The sequence below is a fragment of the Echinops telfairi genome, unplaced genomic scaffold (genome assembly GCF_000313985.2).
Source record: "Echinops telfairi isolate 266 unplaced genomic scaffold, ASM31398v2 ScPeMD7_7458;HRSCAF=8496, whole genome shotgun sequence".
Classification (NCBI taxonomy): Eukaryota; Metazoa; Chordata; class Mammalia; order Afrosoricida; family Tenrecidae; genus Echinops; species Echinops telfairi.
The window spans coordinates 32,613,237-32,629,477 of NW_022111358.1; the positions used below are offsets into that span (position 1 = coordinate 32,613,237).

At 57.6% G+C, this 16,241-nt stretch overlaps 1 protein-coding gene across 1 annotated transcript in view; it reads right to left on the bottom strand.

The window, feature by feature from the left end:
* Positions 1-282: 282 nt before the first annotated feature.
* WNT9B (Wnt family member 9B) overlaps positions 283-16,241 on the bottom strand; it is a 45,226-nt gene continuing 29,267 nt past the window's right edge. The window contains exons 2-4 of the mRNA XM_013005816.2: positions 2,968-3,224; positions 1,649-1,914; positions 283-779 (exon numbers count right to left, since the gene is read on the bottom strand). Coding sequence (XP_012861270.1) covers positions 306-779; positions 1,649-1,914; positions 2,968-3,224 — 997 coding nt within the window. The 3' untranslated portion in view covers positions 283-305. The remainder of the gene's footprint in view (positions 780-1,648; positions 1,915-2,967; positions 3,225-16,241) is intronic.

The window sequence follows — 16,241 nt, forward strand, 5'->3', positions numbered from 1 at the left end:
AGAAGCCCACTCCCAAGCATCCTGCTGGCTCCAGCCCCTCCGTCCCAAGAATCAACATGACCGCAGCTCCCTTCCCTTTGCGGGCTCCCTCCTGGTCCACTCCCTCTCTGCCCTCCCTCCCCAAGTTCTCAAGCAGGCTGGAGACCCTGGGGTTCAGGGCAGGCTGAGTATGAAGGGAGAGAAAGGGGGCAGCAGGACAGGAGTGGGAGCTGCACCCATGGGTGCCCTGGCCTGCACACGTCAAGGACCGGACGGACGCTGCTGGAGGCCCAGGCAGTGCCCAGTGGGCACATGGGGCGGCGGGCCTAGTGCTTGCAGGTATACACGAGCTCCTCCTGCACACACTGCTGGCACTCCACGTAGCAGCACCACTGCACCTGGCAATGGCAGGAGAAGGCAGCCAGGCGGCTCTGGGTGTCATAGCCGCGCCCACAGCACAGGCTGCTGCAGCTGGCCTCCCGGGAGCACACCCTGCCCGCCGTGCCTGGTGAGTACTTGCTGGGCCGGCAGAAACTGGGTGAATCCTCCATGTAGACCAGGTCCCCCGACCGGGGCACCAGGCCCTTGGCGGGGCTGCCCGACCGCGTGGGGGCCCAAAGCTCCAGGCGGCCCAGGGCCTCGTTGGTGGCGCTGGCCACCTTGACAGCAGAGTCGTAGCGCAGCTTCAGCAGCTGGCCCGTCTCCCGGAAGGGGGAGAGCTGCTTCCAGCAGGTGCGCACGGCACAGGAGCCTGACACGCCATGGCACTTACACGTGGTCCTGAGGCCACTCTTCACAGCCTGCAGGGACAGAGATGGGGGTGAGGTCAGGGCTAGGGCCTGAAGGTCATTCCAGGGTAAGAGATCTGCCAGGGAGGGAGAACACGATGGGCCAGATGGCCCACGAAGCACCACCGTCATTGTGCAGCCTCGTGGTGGCACTTGGCTGCTAAGCCTAAGTCAGCAGTTCAAATCCACAGAGTGGTTCCCAGGCAGACAGACCTGGCCATCTGCCCAAGGCAGTTCTACTCTGTCACCTGTCACCTAGAGCCACCGAGGCAAAACTCAGCCCAACGGCACCTAGCACATCAGTCAGGGCAGTGGCAGCCCTGGGCCAACCTGAGAGCGTGGAGTAGATGGGATAGCAGCCCCTGCTCCTGCCCTGGGCTCAGAGTTCTCGAGGCGTCTACAACGTGTACGACAGAACACAGCGGCCTTTGTCCTGCCCAGACGTGAGGGTGCAGGAGGTAGGGTTCCCAGCCTCCCTGCTCTGCGGGCCTGGGCACTTACTGCCCTATAGTTCTCCCGCTGGTGTGACTTTGGCAAAGACCCTTCCCCTCCGAAGGCCTGCTCTGTCCTCCCAGCCGTTAAACAGAAGAAACAGGAAGCCTGCACTCCATCGAAGCTTTCAAGCCAGGTTGGCATCTGGTCCCTTTGGGAAGACCCCGTCTTCAGAAATAGCGATCTCTCAGGGAACACACTCCCACCTCCCCATGGCCCCATCCCAAGCCTGCCTCCCACCTGCCGCCCAGTCGTCCAGGTGCTAGGTCCCTTCGTGTGTGTGTGTGTGTGTGTGTGTGTGTGTGTGTGTGTGTGCCCTGCTCCCCAGCTCAGCACCCCACCTGGGGAAGGCGCGCGCTCTGGGCAGCCCAAGATGGCATGGGACTTGCCTTGATGCCCACGTGGGTGTTGTGGGCATCTGCTCGTGCCCGCAGGTCCTTGCTTCCTCGCTTGGGCCCCAGGAAGTTGCTCAGGAACTTGGTGCTGTACTTGAGGTTGTCCCCGCACACGCCCCACTGCCAGGCCTGCCGGCTCTCCAGGCCCGGGGAATCGTCGCAGGTGCAGCGCTCCATGCGCCCTGCACTGCAGGCCCGCGCCAGCGCGTGGGTGAGGGCAGCCGAGGACACCGCGTACAGGAAGGCAGTCTCCTTGAAACCTGGGCAGGTCCCAGGATGGAGTTGGTGGGGGGAGAGGGTAAGGAGTCAGTTCAGCAGACAGCAACAGCCAAGGAGGGGCCACCCGGCGAGCCCCCCTCTCATGCCCTCCTGAAAACAGAATCCTTGACTTTGTGAAGGACTGTCTCCAAGGGGACCAGCTGATGGCAGCAGCCGGAAAACTCCGGGAGGAAGCTTGGGTGGGGGTGGTTGGAATGGGGGAGTGAGTTTATGTTCATGGGGGGGGAAGACCAACTCAGAAAAGGGGGTGGGAACGGTTGCATAACTCAAGCACGTTATTAGTGCCACGAAAGTGTCCCTGTCATGTTTATAGCACCCCCAAGCCCCAAAACCCAAGTCACTGCCCTTGAGTTGATGCCTCCTCACAGCGGCCCTAGAGGACAGGGTAGAATTGCCCCAGTGGGTTTCTGAGGGGGAATATCTTTACAGGGGTAGAAAACCGCGCCTTTCTCCCCAGGAGCGCCTATACCACCAGGGCTCCTTTGCAATAACACCAAAGACACATTCCTTTTTAACAAGAGGAATTCACACAGAAAGTTCCATTTTTAAAACAAAAATGGAAAAAGAACATGGAAGTTGAGAATCTGGGTGGAAATCGAGACCTGGAATGGGCTTGGCAATTCACTGTGGCGTGTGTGCCCCGCGGTGCCACAGAGGGCGGTCGGTCAGGGGTTCCCGGGAAGGGTACTGAGGCTGCAGAAAGAAGAGATGGCCCACAGCGGGGACAGGGCTGGGCTAACCCAGGTATCCCGACTCCCACTCACTGTGGGTACCAGCTGGACTGAGCCATTTCCGAGGACCATGATGGCGCAGTCGTTAAGTGTAGCCTGCTAACCACAGGTCAGTGGTTCAAATCCACCAGCCCCTACATGGGGGAAAATTGAGGCTGCCTGCTCCCGTAAAGATATACAACCTTGGAAACCCTATATCGGGTCACAGTTAAGTCGGAATCGACTGGGTGGCAGGGGATTTGGTTTGATCTGGTTATCTGTGAGCACCGTACCCGGGCGTGGCCTCCTCGGGACGCCCCCTACCTCTCTTGAGCAGGCCGCTCCTGCCCTCCAGACTGCAATTCCAGCGCTCGTTCCGGAACTGGAACTGGCATTCCAGCAGGCCGAGGTGCGCGGCGTCCCGCAGGGTCTCCGCCAGGCCTGGCTCACGCCGGCACATCTGCTTCTGTCGGCGGGAAAGCTTCAGCAGATCACACTGCTTCAGATGGACACCCCCCTGCACGGGGGCTGCCACAGTGCCCAGCCCCGGGAAGGGCGTTAGGACCTCCCGGCCGGTCAGGCTGGAGAGGGCGAGAGAAGAGATGCCACGTGAGATGGGGCCCGTGCTGGGGAAGATGAAGGGTGACAATATCCCTGAGGACCTGGGGCAGCGGTGGTGGACAGGGCTTCTCGGAGGGCTCGACCACCCTGCACCCACCCCACAGACTGGGAAGCCACCACCTCATGCAAAGAAAGCCTCAGCCCACGTTTTCCAGACACCAGGCTCCTCCCTTGACTCCACAGGCCTCCAAGGAGAGCAAGCATCTGGGGTGCTTATGCCGGTCCCCAAGATCCACATTTGATCGACTTGAGTCCATTGGTCCGGGGCGGGACCTTGGAATCTGCACATTTACCGACTTGCCAGGGTGGCCCCCCATGACTGGGGACATTTAAGAAACACCACGGTCGTCATACGGGCTGAGACAGGCTGAGTCGACGGCAGTCTGAGCTCCCTCCAGCTCCTCTTTCCCTTCTGTTCTGGTGCCACCCAAGTCGGCCCACTTACGTGGCTTGTTCCCACCCTTCCCGCGCGCATCAGCCATCTGCCCACTTGGTGCCAGGGACAAAGGAAGAACCTGGGGGGGATACCTGAATGGACTGACGGACGGGTGGATAGATGGATGAAGGCAAAGGAGCTAAAGTTTCCATCTGACCATTAGCCCCAGAGTTCTGGTGACTCTAGCCCCCAAAGTCCAAGGACTCTGGAGTCAGGCTGTCCTGGTCCTTAGCCCAGGTCTATGGCACCCTCACTGTGTGGCTTGCCGCTGTGGTTTTCTCCTCTGGAAAGTGGGAAGAGCCATCCTATCTGCCTCCAGGGGTGCCGGGAGGCTCCTGGGGAAAGCCCTTACCACGTGGTGCCTGAGGTCCTCTCGCTACCTGGACTGCCTCAATACCCTTTCCGCCCTGGTGCGATGTTTCACTCTCAAGCCTCGCCTCCCCCTTTGTCCAGATGAGGAAACGGCGGTTCCCCGAGGAGGCAGCAAAGTGGGGACAAGAATCAGAGCTCGCTTTCCCTCTTCCCTGAAGCCTTCGATGAGATGGCCCCGCTAGGTCAGAGGGCTTGCTGCCCCTTCCCTGGGGGTGGGGCGCCCAGCATTCTGAAGCCTCAGTTGGAGGGTGGGGTCCCTTCCGGAGACATGTCAGCCAGGGAGAAGCAGCAGTGGTGGGAGCAGGCGATAATGCTCAGAGCTCCTGCTTGGAGATGGCCTTGTCGCTCCTGCTCAGGTTCCGCCAACCCAGTGGCCAAGCCCTGAATGGGCTGAGAAGCCCAGGTCCAGTGAGCATGGCCCTCCTGCTTGTAGCCACCTGCCTCGGCCAGGCCATCTGGCTGGACGCCACCCCCACTCTGTCTGCCCCCAGAGCAGGAAGCCTCTGCCGAGGGTGTGGGACCTGGCCCAGCCCCAGGTGCACCCAGAAAGCGCCCCCAGAATCCAAATCCATCAGGTGCAGCCAACCCAGTGGGTAGCATATCTCCGAAAACCCTGAGCAGAGACAGATGCTATCGCGGCTCCTCCTGGCCCAGCGTGGCCCTGGGCTCCTCTCCCAGACAGGGTGAGGGCAGGGGCCCGTTAATCATTCATCTGGGGGCAAATGGGTAAATTTCCAGTCCACCAGGTCCACACCTAAAGCCCCTCCCTGTCGCCTGGTGGGAAACCCTTAGAGCTTGACCCTTGGCAGGTCCTGAGCAGAGCCCAATGTCAGCTTGAGCTGAGAAGGCCCAACGGGGACAAGTTTCCCTCCTGTATGGGCTGCAGGCAGCGAAGAAAAAGGCAGCCACCCAGCCCCTTAAAAGGCCGCTCTCTGCACCAGGGGGGTGGGAGGGGAAATTTCTGCTCACACAGCACCAGCATTTTAGATGCCGCCCTTGTAGTCATGGATGGACAGATGGGAGAACAAGCCGAGAGGGATTGGATGGGCAGGTGAGAGAATGAGCCAAGAGGGTTGGGATGGGCCAACAGGGTTACACTTTCTTCAAAGCTCCTCTCAAATGTACTTTTAAGAACAGCAGTGCTGCTGCTGGGCAGGAGGAAAGCCCTGGGGCTCTGCTCCCCTAAAGGAAACCTTAGGGGGCCGTTCTCAGTGTGTCATCGAAGGTTGCTGTCCACTGGACTCAACTCAAAGGCACCCAGTGGCCACACCGCTGTGTGCTACACATTGCATTATAGCATGCATGCACTGTGGTCCAGGTTCGATTTCCGGCCGACTGAGCCTCACGGGTGGACACCCCCACCCCAGTCAGTCAGTGGAGCCTTGGGTGTCACTCTGAAGTTGAACGAGTTTCCACAGAGCTTCCAAACTAAGATGGACTACGCAGAGAGGCTGGGCAATCCTAAAGCTCGGCCAACGGAAACTATGGCGTGCAACCATCCAGTCTGTACCCAGTCATGGGGATGTCAGACAACTGAGCAGAGAGCTTTGTTCTGTTGGGCCGGAGGACAGCAGCCGAGAGCTACCACTTTTTACTCCAAAAATACACTCCCTCCTAAGTCCTGTAAGAAAATTACCACTGGGGGCATCTATCAGGTCGGGAGCCCATCCCATAAGGTTGCTGTGTGGCTGCTGCTGGCCATTTTATACCACATGACCTTGCTGCTCTGGCCTGTTGATTGGGCCAAGCTGAACCAATTGGTTGATTCTCTGGGAATTCAAATTCATTTCAGAGGAAATGTAGTCCTGTTCTCTCTCGGGGTGGCTGAGCCTCAGCGAAAGGAGCAGAAATGAGAAGAGGAAAGAGAATTGGGGGAGCTTTTCAAGCCCTGCTCCCCAAGTATTCCTAGTTCCCAGCTATGTGGTTGGCTGAGACGCCCTCTCAGGGAAAAGGTGGGTGACTGTCTAGAAGGGGCAGCCTCATCCTTCGGTGGTCGGAGAGCCAGGCTTCCTTAGGCTGCTTGTGAGCCGGGCTCAGCACACACGCTGGTGCCCGTCGGCAGGCCCCTGTGTTTTTAATTTCCTGTAATAGACCCTGTGATTGATGGTTCCAGGAGTCCAGTATAAAGTCGGTTAATTTTATTAGCGGTAATGACACTTAGTAGCGATTAATGGTGGGGAAAGGCAGCCAACCGCACAGGGACCTCAGGCCACACCGGGCCCTGGGCTGGCCTGGAATGGCTGCCGACTGTCTGGCTGTCCAGGAGAACTGCTGAGAGCCCCGTTTCCCTGGCATCTGTTCTCCACATCTCAATGTATGGAGTCCTGCTGGTGCAACAGTTCAGCGCTCAGCACCTAACCAAGAGGTTCAAGGTTTGGGACCCACCCAGGGCCTCCCTGGCGATGTGCTCCCAGGTAGATCGCCATCCAGAGCCCCCTGCAGATGGATTCTATGTCCTGTGGGGCTGCTATGAGTCCACTTGACTGGACGGCTTCCATCTGCAGCAACAACACACCCCAAACCCGAGATCATGATTTCCTTTGAAGAAACAACTTCACACCATCCAGTGTAGGCCATGCCTGAGCCCATTTCCCAGCCTGCCCACCTCATGGCATCTGCTGGGAAAGGGCTCCTCCTGGACCCCAGAATTCTGAGTGTCGCAGGTCCAACCCATCCTTCCCCACCGAGGAAGCCACACTCTGGTCCCCGGGCCTGAGAAGCGCACCATCAGCCTCTCTCTGTCCATCTTGAGGAAGCTCCTCAAGTGAGCTGAGCCCAGTGGAGGAAGATGTGCAACCAGAAAGCCCAAGTGAACGTCAGCGGTCTTAAGATTCCAGACGAAACTTGGGGTTCTGATAAAGACACTGCCTGCCCGGGGGGTCCGGTCCTGTACTCTCAGCCAAGCCAGTAGCCCGCCTTCTGATCTGAGGAGCAGAGTAGGGGTCATTTGCAAAGTTGCTCATTGCTCTTCCGGTCTGTGGATGGCCAGATGAGCGCGCCTTTGGGCTGATGCCTGACTCCAGTGCTCACCCACGGCCTGGGACCCCAGCTCCCCACACTTGATCGGTTTGCCTCCGCTCTGGCCCAACGGGCTCCCCTCTTTCCAGGCTGATTTCTGGCCTGTATTTCCCCGTGGAGAAAGCAACCACACCACGTGACAGTTCTCATCTTCCCCCATCCTTGCCCCAATCTAAGCCCTCCACTCTCTTCACCGCCCTCTCCCCAGGCCCTTAGGGGTCCAACTGATTATAAGACCAGAAGCCTCCATCGCACCCCCAGTGAGATACCTTTTGATCATCCCCCCATGTACTTCAGCAGAACCAGAAGAAGGCTCTCACAGGCTTTGGAGGAAGACTCCCAGGAGGCTGTTTGTGTCTATGGTCGGCAGGACCCCTACAACTCTCACACCCTGACCCTCCATTCCTGCTGGAGCTTGTGGGGGCCCACAGACCACAGGGGCCCAAGGCTGTTCTGGCCTCTGGCACCCAGAGACCAGTGCATTCCATCCCACAATTGACTTTGCTGTGGCGGCAGAGCAGGCTGGGAGCCAGACCGCCAGGGATCTGCCTCTCCCTGGCTGTGCTCCCTGTGTAAGCCACCTCACCTCTTTGCACCTCATCTAGGACATGCAGGTGAAACAGTGCCGCCCCAAGGCCTGCTGGACTCAATGGGAGGATATTTGTAAAGCTCTTAGAGTGGAGGCTGGCACATCATAAGTTCTGTTTAAGAGTTTGTCACCACTGATCATCTACCATGTGGGTTAAACATTGGCCGGCTAACCAAAAGGCCAGCAGTTCAAATCCACCAGCAGCTCCATGGCAGAAAGATGAGGCAGTTTGCTTCCATCAAGAGTACGTCCTCAGAAACCTACGAGGCTGGCCTCTTCTGTTCTGCGGGTCACTGTGAGTTGAAACGGGCGGCGGGCTGGCGGTGAGTTGGGGGTTGAGGACTATGTGCCAGGCTCTGTGCTGGGGGCTGTGGACACAGTCCTACCTCTAAGGAGCTCCGTCTGGTGGGAACAGGGTTGGGTCCAGAGGATTGAGGGAGGAGGAGAAGGCATTTAACCAGCCTGTCTCCCAAAGGAACAGTAGCTGTTTAGGGAGCTGGATCTGAACTTTTAGCATGTGGGTGAGAGACCCTCCCCTTGGCCAGTCCTGTCCTGCCTACAATGTGAGGCTCTGGGGGTGGGTCGCACAGTGGGGAGGCCTCCGGAGCCCTGCTGGCTGGCTGGGGCTGCCCAGGTGTGCAGCACTTCTCATCAGCTGGGGGTGCCTCCGGACTCAGCCCCTCCTCTTTTCTGCTCCTGAAGGTCAGAAGGTTTCAGAGGCGACTGCCCCCAGGATGTGGCTGGTGGTTCCCAGGGCACCCAGTAATGCCAGCATGTCTGAGCCCTTCGCTGGAGGGGCCAGGAACTGTGCCTGGCACCAGGGCCCATGCCAACTGCAGGCTGCTGCTTGGGAACCAGGAAAGATTCGCCCAGTCTGCCACTGCCAGAAGGGATGCTGGCCCAGAAAAGGCCCATTAGATGATGCTGATAAGGGCAGGCCTTCCTGCAGAGCCATTTGCATGGTAAGTGCTGCCTTTGTCCTTTCATCTCAAACGCTGCAGCCCCTCTCCCCCCACCAACTGCCCCCCCCTACACACATATACACACACATACACACACACACACACACACACACACACACACATTCTCTCTCTCCAGGCTCTTCATTACCCACCTCCTCCCAGCACAGCACAGTTAAGCAATGTAGCCCCTGGCCCAGGAGAAGAGGGTGTCATGGTGCTGGGTGGACTTTCTCTAGAGTCAGGGGACCCTCTGATCACCTACCCAGACAGACGTCTCTCCCCTTCTCCTTCTGGGGCAAGCAGAGGCAGTCACCCAGACCCCACTCCCCCTTCCCAGGCTCACCTCCCTCTCTAGGGCTCAAGGTCACTCCCTGCCTCTTCCTCGAACAACCCTGATACCCAGCCTGGCAGAGGCAGCAGTTAGGGTCGCCGGGTGGCGTTCCTCCCACTCCCTCCCACAGTCACTTAGACTTCCCAACAGCCTTGGTGTATCCCAGGTGTCCCCACAAAGCACCAAAATCAACAAGGCCATTCACAACTCCCCTGCCAGCCAGGCTCCCTCCACCCCACCCACTTCTGCTTCCTGCGTTCCTGTCCTCCCTAGTCCTGAGCCTCCTCTACACCCCAGAAGGCCACCCTGAGGAATGCATCTGGTCTCCTGCTCCCTGGAGTCCACCCAGAGCCGCATCACCCTGGGGCCCAATACAGCCCAGAGGCTGGCCCAGCTGCGGCCTCTGGAGCTCCTGCAGCAGACCACTTCCTGTCCGCAGCTGGGCTTCAGGAGCCCAGCACGCTTTGCCTCTCAGAAATCCTGGGTATTTGGAGCACACTGGTTCAACATCTGGGAAGGAAGTGCCCCCCTTTCAGCTCTCCAGTCCCTCTCTTGCTTGGCTAGGGCTCCAGTCGGCTAAGCTGAAGAAGGTGTTGAAGCTGGCTTGCTTGGATCAGGGGGCCATGCCCCCACCCCCCAAGTCACTCATGTGCAGAGGGATCCCTCAACTGAGCAAGTCCGTGTTTGTAATGGCAACCCCCAGTTCCTCACCTGGGTCCAAAGGTAGACAGTTTGAATCACTGTATTTCAAGGCCAGGACACCTGAGGGGCCTTTGTGGTGCAGCGGATCAAGTGTTGGGATGCTAACTGCCAGTCGGAGGTCTGCATGCCCTGACCATTCCACAGGGGTAGCGGGGGGGCCTCCCAGCAGTTATACTTCATCCTATCGGGCCACAAGGAGTCGGTGGTCCCCACTGGTTTTAGAGACCCAGGAGCCCTGGTGGCATAGTGGTTACACGTTGAGCAGATAACTGCAAGGTCAGCAGTTCGAAACCACCAGCCACTCTATGGAAGAAATCCAAGGCTTTCTACTCCTGTAAAGAGTTAGTCTTGGAAACTCACAAGGGCAGTTCTACCCTGTCCCACAGGGCCGGCATCCACTGGATGGCAGTGAGGTTGTTTTCTTTGGCTGCCAGGCTGGTTCCTGGCAGGTGTCTCAGGATGGGGTGGGAGAGGCAGAGGGTGAGGGGTTGGCTGAGTGTGCAGGCCCCCTGGAAGATCTTGTTATTCAAAGGGTCCCACTGGGTTAGTGGCAGGGCTGGGACTGCTGCGCTGTGGGCCATCCGATTGCTCCCCCCTTGGAGTTTGGCCTTGTCCGCTTTCCATTTCACACTAGCCCGTCGGGGCAGCAAAGCCAGCCATGGCCACAGCTCCGGCCTGGGCTACGGGAAGCACGGAAGCAGTGAGTTTCAAAGAGAAAGATGCCTCTCTGACCCCTTGTGCAGCCCAAGAGGGGGGACCTAAGGAAGGGAGAGGACTTCGGTTTAAAGGGCTACTTTCCAGTAGAGAAAGACGGGCTTTCTACTTCCGTAGAGTGACCGGCTCAGAAACTCACAGGGGCAGTTCTGCCCTGCCCTCTAGGGTCGCTGAGAGTCACATCAACCCGATGATGGTGAGTCTGGTTTTATTTGTTTTCCCCTGATCTGACACTCAGGCCCTTGTCAGCTGGAAGACAGGGCGTATGCTTACAGAAACGGCCAGCCTATTCCTACTTAGGTGTGAGCGTTGATATCATACCACTGTGATAGAGTGACGAGAGAAAGACGGTGGGGCTAGAGGTGAGAAGGGGCAAGCAGAGTGCTGGACAGCCTAAAGATAAGCTTCTCTGGCTTGGAGGGGTCAAGAGCCCAGCCCTAACCCAGAAGAGGAACAGCTGGGCCCCTGAGGCAGGAAGGGCAGTTGCTGAGGGTGTACCTCCCTGAGGCAAACACCCCCCACCCCCAACCAAGTCATTTAACCCAGGCTCACTGACCAACTAACTAGTTTGACATGCTCAGGAGTTCCGGGGCTCCAGGCTCTGGGCTCTGAGCCCCAGACCCGCTGGGCCGCTGGGCTGTGGGCTGGAGCAGCGAGGCCCTGGGCTGCCTCATGTGGCCACTACATTCTTTGCAGGTGCTCCAGGCCAGGTGGCCAGGAGGCACAGGTTCCAATTGCCTTCCTGTAGGTCGCAGGTGTGGACCTCCACACTCCCAGATAGCATGACCCTCCTCACCTGGACATGCCTGGGGAGGGATAGCACATCCAGAAAAGCCTGGAGGATAAATGGGTCACATGGGGGGACGGGAGGGGAGGAAGTCCTTCGCTGAGCAAGCTCCTCCAGAGAGGGACTGGCAGCAACCCCCCTGGGGGAAGTCCTGTACTCGGAGGCAGCCAGAGACTGACCTCCTCCCCCAAGGCCAAGCCAGTCTCCTGAGCCCTCCTTCACAAGGGAGCCCTGCCTGGAAGGTCTCGCCCAACAGCCCTGGCAAAACAAACAACAGCAAACAAAACAGACCCACCCCCATGGCCACGAGTCCCTGTGTGGCAGAGTAGAGCTGCTCCCCAAGGTGCTCGTGGCTGGAACTTGGCAGGAGCAGATTGCCAGGCCTTCCTGCCCTAGTGCAGCTAAGGAGGCTGGAACTGCCCAGGTGAGTGTCGAGTGCAGACCAGGTGTGTGACCCAGCGACCTGGCCGCTTCATAGTCACCGCCTTCTCCAACACTTCCGCTCAGAAGTGTGGGGACTGAGAAAGGCGGTCCTCCCCGGGCCACAGCAAGCTCTAGCCCAGTGGTTCTCAGCCTGTGGGTCGCGACCCCTTTGGGGGTTGCATGACCTTTCACAGGGGTTGCCCAATTCCTCACAGTAGCAGCATGACAGTTATGAAGTAGCAGTGAAAATAATGTTAGGGTTGGGGGGGATCACCACCACATGAGGAGCTGTTTGAAAGGGTCGCGGCATTGGGAAGGTTGAGAACCACTGCTCTAGCTGGAGGCTAGATGAGCCTCTGCCTCTACCAGGAAGCCCTGCTTGCTTGCCAGCACGGCCCACACTACCCAGCCTCCTCCTCTGGCTTCTCCCACGAAGCAGGCGCGGCCCCATCAGCCCTGCTCCCTTCACTGCTCCCCGCCTTCTGCAGGACGGTACGGGCAGGCCTCTTGGAGAAGCCAGTGAGCTCCTTGGCAGGGCCATGGTTTCACCTGGCCAAGGAGTCACTGCTCCCCAGCCCAGGCCCGCTCCCCAAGGAGGTGTTCTTTAGACACCTGTTGACTGCACAAATCCCCCCCAATGCTCGGCCCCAAGCAGGTGGCCCCGTAACCCCAGAGTATACATCCAGCTTCGCCCTCAGCACCCACCTCCTGTCTTTCTGGCACCCACACTGCAGGGGCCACCTAAAGTGTCCCAACCCTTCCTGAGCTCAGGCCTCAGCTGCCCTCCTGGGCCCTGGCTCTGAAGGAGCCTGCTATGGCCGGGTCCTCCTGGGCCCTCGGCCGGGCCTGTAATCCCTGGTGCGTGCCCTTCCTGATACCAGACCCCAGGGTCACCGGCCTCAGTCAGCCATACCCTCTGGCCAGTTCGGTCCTGGCGAGATGACACACTTCCCTGGGAGCCCCAGTCCCTGGGGACAAGCTGGGTCTCGGCAGCCTGAGATCCCCTTCAGCCGCTTGGTGAGGACTAGCCAAGAGCCGGGCCAGGGCTTCTGTTCAAACAGCCCGCACAGCCTCTCGGGGCAACACCTACCCAGGATCACAAACCTCGCTCCGAAACTCCAAGCCCCAGAAAGCTTGGAACAAGGAAAGGCATTTGGCAGTGAGATCTGGCCTGAACGAAAGTGAAAATATTTACGGGCTTTCTTCAACCCGACCTAAGGAGGTTTTTCTGCAGCAACATTAAAGTGTTTGGTTATAGGGTGCTACTCCAGACCATGCTGAGGTGGGGGGGTGGGAGGGTGGGAGAAGGGGTGAATATGTTATCCATGGTCTATACCCCATATTGTTGTTGCTCTGCCTATAGGGGCCATGGAGCCAATTCTGACCCACAGCCACTCTACATGACACGGTAGAGCTGCCCCTGGGGCGGGGTGGTGGTGGGGTGGCCCTAACTGTCACACCTACGGAAGCAGATCACCAGGCCTTTCTTCCTCAGAGCTGCTCAGTGCATTCAAACCACCGACCTTTTGGTTAGCAGCCAAGTGCGTACCTGTTTGTGCCCCCGGGGCTGCTGATGCATCCCATGGCCTGGTTCTTATATCCTATTGCCGGGTCTTATGTTACAGTGCAGGGGATATACCTGGGCCCCTGGTGGCATGGTGGCATGGTGGTTACACGTTGGTCTGCTACCTGCAAAGTCAGAAGTTTGAAACCGCCCACTGATCTATGTGAGAAAGACAAGGCTTTCTACTCCCATGAAATTACAGTTTCGGAACCCCCCAGGGGCAGGTCTAGCCTGTGCTAGAGGGTCACCATGAGTCAGCATCTACTCAGTGACAGTGAGTTTTTATATGGGATATGTTATCTGATGGTATTTTAAAATCTAAAAAAACACCATGACTTTGGAAACATCTGGCCTCAAAGAGATTGTAGCTGTTGGGAAAAGCACCACTTTCCCTAGAAACAGTCTCTCGGGCATTTCCAGGACCAACTGGGACGTGGCAGTGGAAGCAGCTCCTGGCTCTTTTAGGTCCCCCCACCCTCCTTTGCCCTCATCTCTCCAGCGAGGGTGCTCTGGTCTGACACAGCTGCCCCAACCCCAGGTCATCTCTGCCGCCCCCAGGATACCCGTGGCCTCCAGCTCCCACTGCCTTCGGAGTCTGATGGGACATGTCTCTATCCCTGTGCTTGGTTTCTAATTGCCATTGCGTCAGGGGCCAAGAGAGCCAAGTGTGAGGCCCAGCAGGGAGGCTGAGGGAAAGGGAGAGGCCACTGGCCACCAGATGTCCACGCACCGTGACCTGGAGCGATGCTAGGGACCGGTGTGTATGTGTGGGGGCACTCAGCCAAGGACACAGTTGTTGGTCCCCAGACCTCTACCTAAGGGAGCTACGACCGAGTGGGAGACGAGAACACATGAACTATAAGCACAGACCAAGAGATGGAGACAGTGATGTCTAAGGCACATGTGGAATGAGGGACGCTGCTACCTGGGTGACCTGGTAGAAGGCTCGGGGGCGGGGTGGGGGTGGGGGGTGCAGCATGAGGCAGGAATGAAGAGGTCACCTCTAGATTCTAATTCAGGTCCTGCTGCGGCCAGCCACTCACTGTGTGACCTCAGGTGAGGTACTTGGCTCCCCTGGACTTTCTTTAGCATCTCTAAATGAGGATGATTCTATCTACATCATGGTTCAGGGTGCTGAGCACAGGCAAGGCCCACCACATCATTTGAATTGTACACTGGCTGGGGTAAAGACGCAGAGGGGAGGGCTCAGACGTCACCACAGGCACTCCGGGACTTGAGATGCTCCAAGACAGACCGCTGGAGTTCATGTGGCTGGAATCTCAGCGCTTTCATCAGCGTTGAGTTAAGATTGGTCCATTTGGCCATCCTGTTGGGTGAAGAGGAGCCGTCTCAGAAGCAGGCAGTGGAGATCTGTCTACCATCAAGAATGAAGAGCTGGCCAAGTAGAAAGCAAATGTTTTGAGGAGGAGGATGGCAACAAATGTACATGTGCTTGACACAATGGATGGATGGATTGGGATAAGAGCTGTACGAGCCCCAATAAAATGATTAAAAAAAAGAAGAAGAAGAATGAAGAGCTGGGAGTGCAGCTTATCCTTTGTACCCCAAGATTACTGCACATTGAACTGCCTCAATCCAGGGACAGAAAGCCATGACACCAGAGGAGGGGCAGCAGCTGAACCAAGGGTCACAGCAAGAGACAACGTGGTAGACTTGCTGGCCCATGGAGTGAGTCAAGCTGAGGGCCTTCCAACCAGAGATTCACTTGTGGGATGAGGTGTTTCCAGGCACTGAATTGGGGGAACTAGGTCTGCTGACCTCCAGAGCTAGCGACAAAGGCCTTCGGGCTGAGGCTTATGGCAGAGTTGGGGGTGTTCAGGCATTTATCAGCAGAGCTGAAAGAGCTCTGTGACCTTGGCCAAACGGGGCAGAGGCCAAGGGGCCATGTGGCTGCGAGGGCAAGGATAAAAGAGAGCCCTACCTTCGAACACAGCTAAGAAGAGGTTGTCCTGACCTAAGAACTGTATCCTAAACATTTCTGATCCTGAATTGTAACCAGCTAACTTCCCCAACAAACCTGAGAACCATGATGAGAATTGTCTGTGAGTTCTCTGTTGAGAGAGAAGTTGAGAGTGACCAGGGAGGGACGACTGGGGTCGGAATTGGTAAAGGTTCGAGGCTGGAGGCAGGTCTGACCTCTGCCTTGTAGAAATTGCCTGAAGGCTGATGACTTTCCTCCTTCTCCCATGTGATGTCAGAGGTCAGACTCCACCACCCACCTGCCCACCTTTCTACCGTTTTATTATAGAACTGATGCAGAGCAGCTGACCACTTGCCCTGGGCCACAGTGGTAGGTAGAGGATTTGTCCGCATCCAAGCCCAAAGCTCTTTACACGAAACCTGGGCCATGGGTCACCTCCCAGCCCCCTCAGCTGATACCAGGCTGGGAGATACCCTCACACTGCATGCCCCAGCTCCTCCCAAGTCCAGCTTCCCTTTAAACCCATATTCCCAGAGGCACCAGGATCTCTGTTCCTTAGGAGATTCCAGCCCAGGAAACCCCTGCTCAGCTGGCCTCTCCTCTCCCCCCCGCCCCCCCTCAACCACAGAAACCCCACCACCATGCACTGAAGGGGCTGGTTTGACCCTAAGCCCAACTCCTGAGGGGTTACAGCTCAGCCAGGGACAAGCTGGCCTAAATTCCTTCCCCAAGCATAGTGATTCCTATCAGTGACATCTGGCTTTCAACCCACCACCCCAAAGCAGTAAAATTTCTTTTACCCTTTCTTTCCCCAAACCCTAGTTTTCTTGAGACCCATTGCAATTTCTAAAACTGCTGTGTTTTTCCAAAGCCATGGAACAACACGAGGAGTTGTTTCACAGAAAGACTTGCCAGATTTGCACACTAAAAACTACAAACCAGGACCGAGAGCACCAAAAGATGCACTGGACCGAGAGAGGGCCCTGTGTATCGATCACAAGACCCAACAGTGCCAGAATATCGTTTCTCTGCACGGTGACTTCTACATGATCAAAACCCCAGCTGCGTGTAGCTATCGGCACGGTGATGCCGAAGCATATTTGGAAACACAAGACTTAGAGTAATCAAGCACAGTTT